At 40.0% G+C, this 8,465-nt stretch overlaps 1 protein-coding gene across 1 annotated transcript; it reads left to right on the top strand.

Moving 5' to 3' along the window:
- The first annotated feature begins 1,000 nt into the window (after window positions 1–1,000).
- LOC139954323 (extracellular serine proteinase-like) lies at window positions 1,001–5,938 on the top strand. Its single transcript, XM_071954077.1, has 9 exons — window positions 1,001–1,061; window positions 1,721–1,840; window positions 2,394–2,534; window positions 2,645–2,771; window positions 2,891–3,139; window positions 3,269–3,453; window positions 3,922–4,093; window positions 4,637–4,780; window positions 5,785–5,938. The coding sequence occupies exons 2-8, from the start codon at window positions 1,730–1,732 to the stop codon at window positions 4,777–4,779; spliced, it is 1,128 nt and encodes a 375-aa protein (XP_071810178.1). The 5' UTR covers window positions 1,001–1,061; window positions 1,721–1,729; the 3' UTR covers window position 4,780; window positions 5,785–5,938.
- Window positions 5,939–8,465: the final 2,527 nt, after the last annotated feature.

Here is an 8,465-nt window from a genome sequence, read left to right as displayed (position 1 = left end):
TCCCAGATGTTGTTGGTGGTATGGACAAAATTAAAACAATAGATTGACAATAGATTAAGTGCAATATTCTCAAAGGGACCACATTATATGTTGACTGCCAGGTCTCGATTTGGTTATAGTGGGTTGAATGAAAGTAACGCAAAATGGCTGCCACGTAAAAAAAAAAGTGAGAAACTTTGTGACATCAATCGCGGACTATTGATATTTATTTTGAATGTCCCTAAGTCAAACAGAACCTGTCTGTGCAGTGACTTTTATTTAATGCTGACATTCTGCAGTGAATATGTTAACGCATGCAGGAAGAATGATTTCTGCTAGGAATACGCAGTCTGAGAAGCGTTACTGACACTAACACTTCTCAGATTAATTTTTGATGTAACAACTGTTATCTTATGTATATTTGGTTTGCGGTAACACCATGTGTGTATCTACTTGCCAGGTAGAGTTTGTTCTGAGAGAACTGTCTTGCTTTATTCTACTACCGCTGAGTAGATGTTCGGGGGTTCGGGAGACTTCTCAGTTCTGAAAAGAGCTGTCCTGTTTTATAACTAGACCCGGGCGGATGGTATAGAAAATAACTTGGGGCTACTACTTTAGCCTATAGGATGAGTAACTGTACTACCGCGGAGTCGGTTCTGTTATCCTAATTGTACATAACCACGTTATAACCACGATAATAATAATTACAATATTTATGGAGTGCTTAATACGAGTGATTAGAGTTGAAATTGTTATAAGTTTTGTATAATATCGAAAGCTACTGGGTTAGGCTTCCACCAACAGTTTGTATTTTCCCATTAATTTTAAGAGTAACTACCGAACATAGGCTTTGTATTCTCTTTAAAGTCCATCACCCTAAATACGTCTGAGAACGATAACGGCTGTCTGGTCTATTAATACAAAGATTGCCTTTTTTTTTTTGCTAAGTTGCAGAAATTAATCTGAAGGGGATAATAAGTTAAGGCTATTTACCAAAATAAAAGATTATAACTTCATTCAGAGACTATAAAAGAGGACGTCTGAGGATGACAGAAACATAACCTGAACCAAGGCGACCAAAGGTAAGTGAGCTTTCGACTCTATACATTTTGACTTTGTTTTGTACAAGGTACACTTTTTTAAGGCACTGGACACCTTTGGTAATTGTCAAAGACAAGTCTCCTCAGTTGGTGTAGTGTATACCAACATATGCAGAGAAATACAAAACTTGGGCTCAAATGGTCATCGGATTTGCAAGAGAATAATTTAGGAAAACACCTTTGTTGCATTACTTTGTGTGCTTTCAGGATGTATACTAAAAAGCTTCACCTGATATTTTATTAATTGAGTGAGAAATTGCAGCTTAAAAAAAAACTATGCTACTCAGAGGAAGCCGTTTCGCAGAGTTTGTTTATACCATCAAAAGCTCTCCATTGATCGTTACCAACTAAGTTTTTATGCTTAAAAATTTGTTGAGTAATTACCTATGTCCAGCGCCTTTAACCAGGTTCCTACCGCCATTTGATCCACTAAAAGTATGCCTCAACAATGTGTCGTTTTTCTTTTGCTTTGCGAACTAACAAGGTCGGCAATGTTGTGAAGTTAGACGTATAAGGAAAACCCTGCAATTTCGAGGCATGATCATGCGTGGATCAGTTTTTTCTTTTTGTTTGAGAGAACAAAAATGATTCCCTCCAATAACTGTGTATTGTTCTACCCTTTTCTCTTTTGGCTGTGATAGATTCTCAACATGAAGACTTTCATCCTCTTGTGCCTGTGCCTGGCTGCTGCCAGTGCTACTCTTGCTCCTCTTAAGAAGGTGTCTCAGCGCATCCCCAACAAGTACATCATCAAGATCAAGGTAAGATCCTTTATTGGGTGGACCATGAAAGAAGGGATGCTTTTAGTAATTGTCAAAGACCAGTATCCTCACTTTTAGTGTTTCCCAACAAATGCGCAAACCTCTATTTGGACTCAATTCATCTCCGAAGTTGCAAGTTAAAAATGAAAGGGAAGAACGCCCTTGTTGCAAACAATGTTGTGCTTTCAGAGGCATGGGGAAAGGCTTTAGTACGCCCGAGGCCTTTCTCAGAGTTCGGGTGAAAATTTACCTATTTCTTTAAAACTTTAACTTCAAAGGGGTTGCATCTATGAAACAATGTTTTTTGCCTTAACAAGTAGGTTATTATGGCTATTAATTGTTGGACTAATTGCCAAGGGTATACCCTCTCCTGAATTTTAAGGTGTTTTTTTTTAGGAAGAGGGGAAAACAATTTCACGCTTTCAATTTCAAGTTATGACGATTGTTTTTTAGATTAACGAAACCGTCGGTTGATTTCATCAATTTGCAAGTTTCATGATTTATGAGTAGCACATTGTTTATAGCTATCTTCACATTTTGTTTTCTCGTTTAGGATGGTTCCAAGTTGGATGAGTTTGTCGACCGTCTTGAGACCCGTACACGATCCCTCAACATCCCCGCCTCCATCCTAAAGAAGTTCCGTACCGTCATGTCCGCTGTTGTGGCTCACATCCCAGACAGGTTCATCGACACCGTAAGTTTCTACTTTACTTGTAAAAACAGAAGAACTCTTTTTGTTTGTACCCTTTCTGTGTCTGTTTCTCGACCGCATTACTAATGTATAGACTTCTCCTCATTCTGTAGATCCGTTCTTTCGAGGGCATTGAGTACATTGAGGAAGACGGTATCGTCAGGACCCAGGCAGTCACTTGGGGTCTCGACCGTTCTGACCAGAGATACCTCCCCTTGGACGGCAGCTTCAACCCATCCGGTAAGTTTAAACTTCTAGTAACTTTATTTTGCAAAATAATATCGTTCAAATTGAAGTATTCTTTCGACTCGCCCCAAAACACCAACATGTAAATATTTCCTATCGCCATCTTATTTCAGGAACTGGTGCTGGAGTCAACGCTTACGTGATTGATACCGGAGTCAACCCCAACCACTGGGAGTTCTCTGGCCGTGCTACCGCCTGGTACGATGCCCTCGGCGGCAGCGGAGTTGACTGCAACGGACACGGAACTCACTGCTCCGGTACCGTCGGCAGTAACACTTACGGTGTAGCCAAGGACGTCACCATTTACGGTATCCGTGTGCTCAGCTGCATTGGATTCGGCTCCAACAGTGGTGTTGTTGATGGTGAGTATTTTTCATAATAGCTAGTTTGATTTCGGTTTGCTTTTGTAACACACTTTGTTTTGTATGGTCTTAAAGGTTTATTACAAATTACGAAAAAATGACAAATTTTCTTTATGCCTAAACCAACAGGAATTGACTTCGTTGGATCTAACGGACAGCTGCCCGCTGTTGTCTCCATGTCCCTCGGTGGTGGTGCATCTTCTGCTACCGATAACGCCGTAGAGAACCTCGTCAACCTCGGCTTCACCGTATCCGCTGCCGCTGGTAACGAGAACGTCGATGCCTGCAACTCTTCCCCCGCTAGAGTACCTACTGTAAGTAGCCATTTGAATTCATGACGAACCACAAACCATAACTACCCCACAAAAGAAAATGCAAACATTAACCACTGTTAGAGAGATTGCAAGGTTACTCACTTTGCCTTCGTTTGGAATCACTTCAATTTTCTTTCTTGCACCCCACGTATTGCCCCTCATATTATTTTTACAAGGTAGTGTACGGTACAAATGTATCATTGATTGACCGATTTGTTTGATTTTTTTCTCGACCCGAACAGACCTTCACTACCATAAGAAAACTTACTCGACCTAATTTAATATTACCCTTTCTGTTTAGACTCCATGCAAAACCAGTTGGTTATTTCTGCATACACGTTTGCAAAATGTGACAAACCGCTTGAAACTTTTGAATGCACTTGTTCAACAAACCTAGTTTAGGGTACAATTACACAATAGATTTGACTATATATTTGATTGTTTTTTCTTCTTCTCCCAACCTTCCAGGCCATCACTGTCGGTGCCACCGACAGCAGCGATGCCAGAGCTTCCTTCTCTAACTACGGTTCATGTGTGAGTATCTTCGCTCCTGGTGTAGACATCACCTCAACATGGCACACCACTAACTGGGGCACCAACACCATCAGTGGAACCTCCATGGCCTGCCCCCACGTTTCCGGTAAGAAACAGTTCTCCTCCTTCGAGATTTAACCAACCATGCCAAAGAAATCTTACTCGAATCTAATATAACCCTTTCTGTTTAACGAGTAATGGAAGGCTGTTGATAGTATAAATCATTGTGAGAAACGGCTTCCTCTGAAGTAACGTAGTTTTCGAGAAAGAAGTAATTTGATTTTGAGACCTCAGAATTAGATTTTTGAGGTCTCGAAATCAAGCATCTGATAGCACACAACTTCGTGTGGCAAGGGTGTTTTTCTTTCATTATTATCTCGCAACATCGACGACCAATTGAGCTCAATTGTTTACAAGTTTGTTATTGCATGCATATGTTGAGAGTGAGAACTCTGGTCTTTGACATCTGCCAATAGTGTCCAATAGTGTCATTAAACAATTGTTGTTGTAAATTTACATTATCATTGAAAACACCTTCAATCCTTTTTTGGATTTGGAAATAAAGTTCAGTCAGTTAGTTGACACATAGATTAAATTTTCTTATGAGCTTTGTATCATCAATAATATGACCGAGTATGCTTTCTAACAGGTGCCGCTGCCATCATGTTGGGCAACAACCCATCCCTGAGCCCAGCTGCCCTCAAGTCATCCATGCTCTCTAGCTCTACCTCCAACGTTGTGTCTAACGCAGGTTTCCGATCCCCCAACAAGATGCTCTACATCGGCAACTAAGGTAGGCTTACTCAATGACCTGACCCTCTCATAGCCTATCCTTTAACCCCCCCCCCCCCCCATACCGACCCAATTCACCCATCCGTCTTCCCTGTTTTGCCCATTTTCCCCTTCCCAGCCTCCTTTTACGAATCCCTTTGAAGTTTTTACTTTTACATTTGAACGTTATTTGTATTCATTTTTATGTGGCAATTGTGTTTTGGGGTCTGCTAATGTCTATATGATAATAATCACTTCAGAATTAAACAAAAATCAACAAATTTGAAAAATATTCAGAGGTGTTGAGATACCCCACTGCTGGTCACTTACCAGGGCTTAATTTCATGCAGAAAATAATGGCTTAGCAGGTTTCTTTGTTAAGCAAAAGCCACAAGATTAGTTGGTGCCAATTGCAACAATGTAAACTGTACAGAATTTTAGCTGATACACAATTTCTGCTACGCAGGATTTATCAGTGATTTAGCACGTCTTTGTTCATACAGGCTTTATGGTTATCGACCCTGTATTGAGTAATACTAAAGGACAAACAGTCATTATTTTCTAATCTCGCCATCGATAATACACTCCGAACCAATAACATCTGTATACAAAGATACTTTCAAATACCTTTCAAGAGCAATGCAATTTTAGCATTAAACACATTCAGGCCCTTGACCTGGGCCCATACCTCACCGATCGATCTCAGTGATTTGTTTGTCACGGAAAGCACTTCCAGGATGATTACTTTAGAGTACACCACTCGAAACGCTGAGAAGGAGATAACCCTCTCTCACAAAAAGTCTCTTCAAAAGACAAACGATAAATTCGCTGATTTTGTGACCGTGTGAGGGCGTGTGTCAACCAAGTTACGCAATGCAAACTGGGCCCAATTTCATGAAGATGTTTTAAGCAGAAAACACTGCTTGACAAAATTCCTTGCTTAGCAAAAATTAACACACCATTGATAACAGTCGCGTTTTTAATGAAGTAATAATTTTGTTTTTGTTTGTGCTTTCTCTCTTTCAGTTTGGCGAGAACTGACGAATGTTTTGATGGACACTATATGCATCTATAATATTAAATACACATTTTGATTAATATTTAAAATATTTTAAAATTAAAAGTAATGACTGTTCGTATGACGACAGATTTGAATTGAAGAAATAAATTTGGATACAAACTAAAAAACAACTTCTCAACGTTTGATTGTGTCGTGTTCAACATTGATAAGACTCCCACCCAGCAATCTTGAACTCCCCTCCCTCCGCCCCCCCCCACCTAGCAATCTTGTACTCCCCTCCCCCCTTCCCCACACACACACACACACACACACAAATCACAAACGAATGAATTGTATATCACCCCCAATGTCTCCACCCCCCCCCCCACCACCCCACCCCTGAAAACGTCTGGAGTAATGTATGCGTGTCTAGCAAAACTCAGTAGCTAAGCTCAACAAAATTATTCTTACGTACCGGAATAAGGAGACCAGCCAAGTAACCATTCTACATGTACGATTTGTGACTGGTATCCTGTTCATTTATGCTAAGCAGAAAATTGTGTTAGCATTATTTGCTGCTTAAGGAGTTGTGTAAAATTGGACCATTGTCTTACTGCGTGGCTAGACTTACCCCTAAAGAAATGTTTTTCCACCCCCGTTTAGAATTTATTCATGACTGACAGCAAAACCGAATAAACTTTCAAGCTTAGTTTTCAATTTCTCACCTTGGTTTCAAACACCCTTTCTCCGGTATTTTTTTGAATTCTTCTTCTTCAAGAAACCGCACCACGACGAGTTTCAGTGCAAAGAGGAGGTGGTAACAAATTGGTAGCAAGACAAAAATATTTCATTCTAGGCTAACGAGAAGTCGGCAATCTGTTTGGGGGTGTGAGGATGAAGTGTATCGATGTTTGCAAAGTTATGTTTTTTTGTTTACTCTTGTCCTAATGTTGTCTTTTTGTCATCATCAGATACAAGTTTTGTTCATTAACCAAATTGAGTCAAAAAACTAAACGAAAAAAAACCCCGAACACCTAAAGCAAATGGCCTGACCCTTTCTGACTAAACTTCACCATTGGGTGTAACAAATAATTCTTACTAGACGGCATTATTTTCAAATGTGTAATAGTTTACTTGCACCTTTATTCTAAATAAATATTATGTTTTTACTAGCAAGTCTTTAAAGACAGTGGACATTATTGGCAAATGTCAAAGGCTAGTCTTCACAGTTGGTGAATCTCAACATACGCATAGAATAACAAACCTGTTAAAATTTGAGCTCAATCGGTGGTCGAAGTTGCAAGATAATAATGAAAGAAAAAACACCCTTGTCACACGAAGTTGTGTGCTTTCAGACGCTTGATTTCGAGACCTCAAGTTCTAAATCTGTGGTCTCGAAAACAAATTCGTGGAAAATTACTTCTTTCTCGAAAACTAAATTACTTCAGAGGGAGCCGTTGCTCACAATGTTTTATACTATCAACATTTCCCATTACTCTTAATCAAGTAAGGTTTTATGCTAATATTTATTTTGAGTAATTACCAATAGTGTCCAATGCCTTTAAATCAGTGCGCGAGATCATGAGGGAGCCAGTTGCAGCACCTGTGGTTTTGCATAGACACTGGCGGTTGGAACCAGCCAAAGGAAACACCAGGTACCCGATTATCGCTTCACACCAAAGATACGTATTAGGAGTCAGGGTGCTCGACGGGTCTTGATGCCGTGTTGACACACACGCGGGTATTCTAAAATGGCTTCCAGTCATGCTCGGACTTCTTTACCGTTCTTTATCTTCATATCCTTCTTCCTGTGAAACTATCTGTGCCGAAACCTCCATGAATATCTGGTCTTACACAGCAGCCATCCGTAGGACGAAGCAATAATGGTTATGTGTCTTGATTAAGGACACAATGTGTGAAGAACAGGACTCGAACCCACACCCTGCACATCAGAAACACCAACAGTTATACTGCAGTGCAGTGCAGTAGGTCTCACTGTGGATGATTGATAATACCAGCATGTGATTGAATGTCTTTGTGGAGCTGCAGAGGTAAGCGTTCCGTTTTTTAAAGTTGTTCAAAGTGTAGTCTTGAGTGCATCCATGAAGTGCTATAGGGATACCGTTTACTAATAGTCCTTAAAAGCCATTGGACATTATCGGTAAACAGTATTGTCCAAAGGCCCACACTTCGTGTATCACAACTTATACATAAAATAACAAACCTGTGAAAATTTAGGCTCAGTCGGTCGTCGGAGTCGGGAGAAATTAACGGGGAAATCCACCCTTGTTTTTGCACGTTTCGCCGTGTCATGACACGTATATTTCAAGAGAAGTATTTAACCATTACCTTCTGTAAACCCTGTAAGTTATCTGTAAATTCAACTTTTTTGTCTGTTCCGAAAGTGTATAATGGCTTTAAACAGGAATTTATTTGGGCGTGTTTTTTTTTGTATACATGTAAACAGCACTTGCGTGTATACAACGGCCAAAATAGGCCAATGTGGTTGGCACAATGCAACCTGCAGCCAATGTCAAAAGAAACAAGTCAGTGTACAGTGTTACGTAACCTTTCACCCTTTCTAGTTTTCATGCTATTGTATGCGACAGCTAATTCTACTTCCCCATAATTTTTTTCCTATATTGAAAGCCAAATTACTTTCCATGTGGTAATCATAAATGTAACACTACTATCGGGCAAAGAAAGA

This window comes from Asterias amurensis, chromosome 2 (assembly GCF_032118995.1).
Source record: "Asterias amurensis chromosome 2, ASM3211899v1".
In the NCBI taxonomy this organism is placed as follows: domain Eukaryota; kingdom Metazoa; phylum Echinodermata; class Asteroidea; order Forcipulatida; family Asteriidae; genus Asterias; species Asterias amurensis.
Note: the sequence above shows the minus strand (reverse complement) of the source record. Positions and strands in the feature narration are given on the sequence as shown.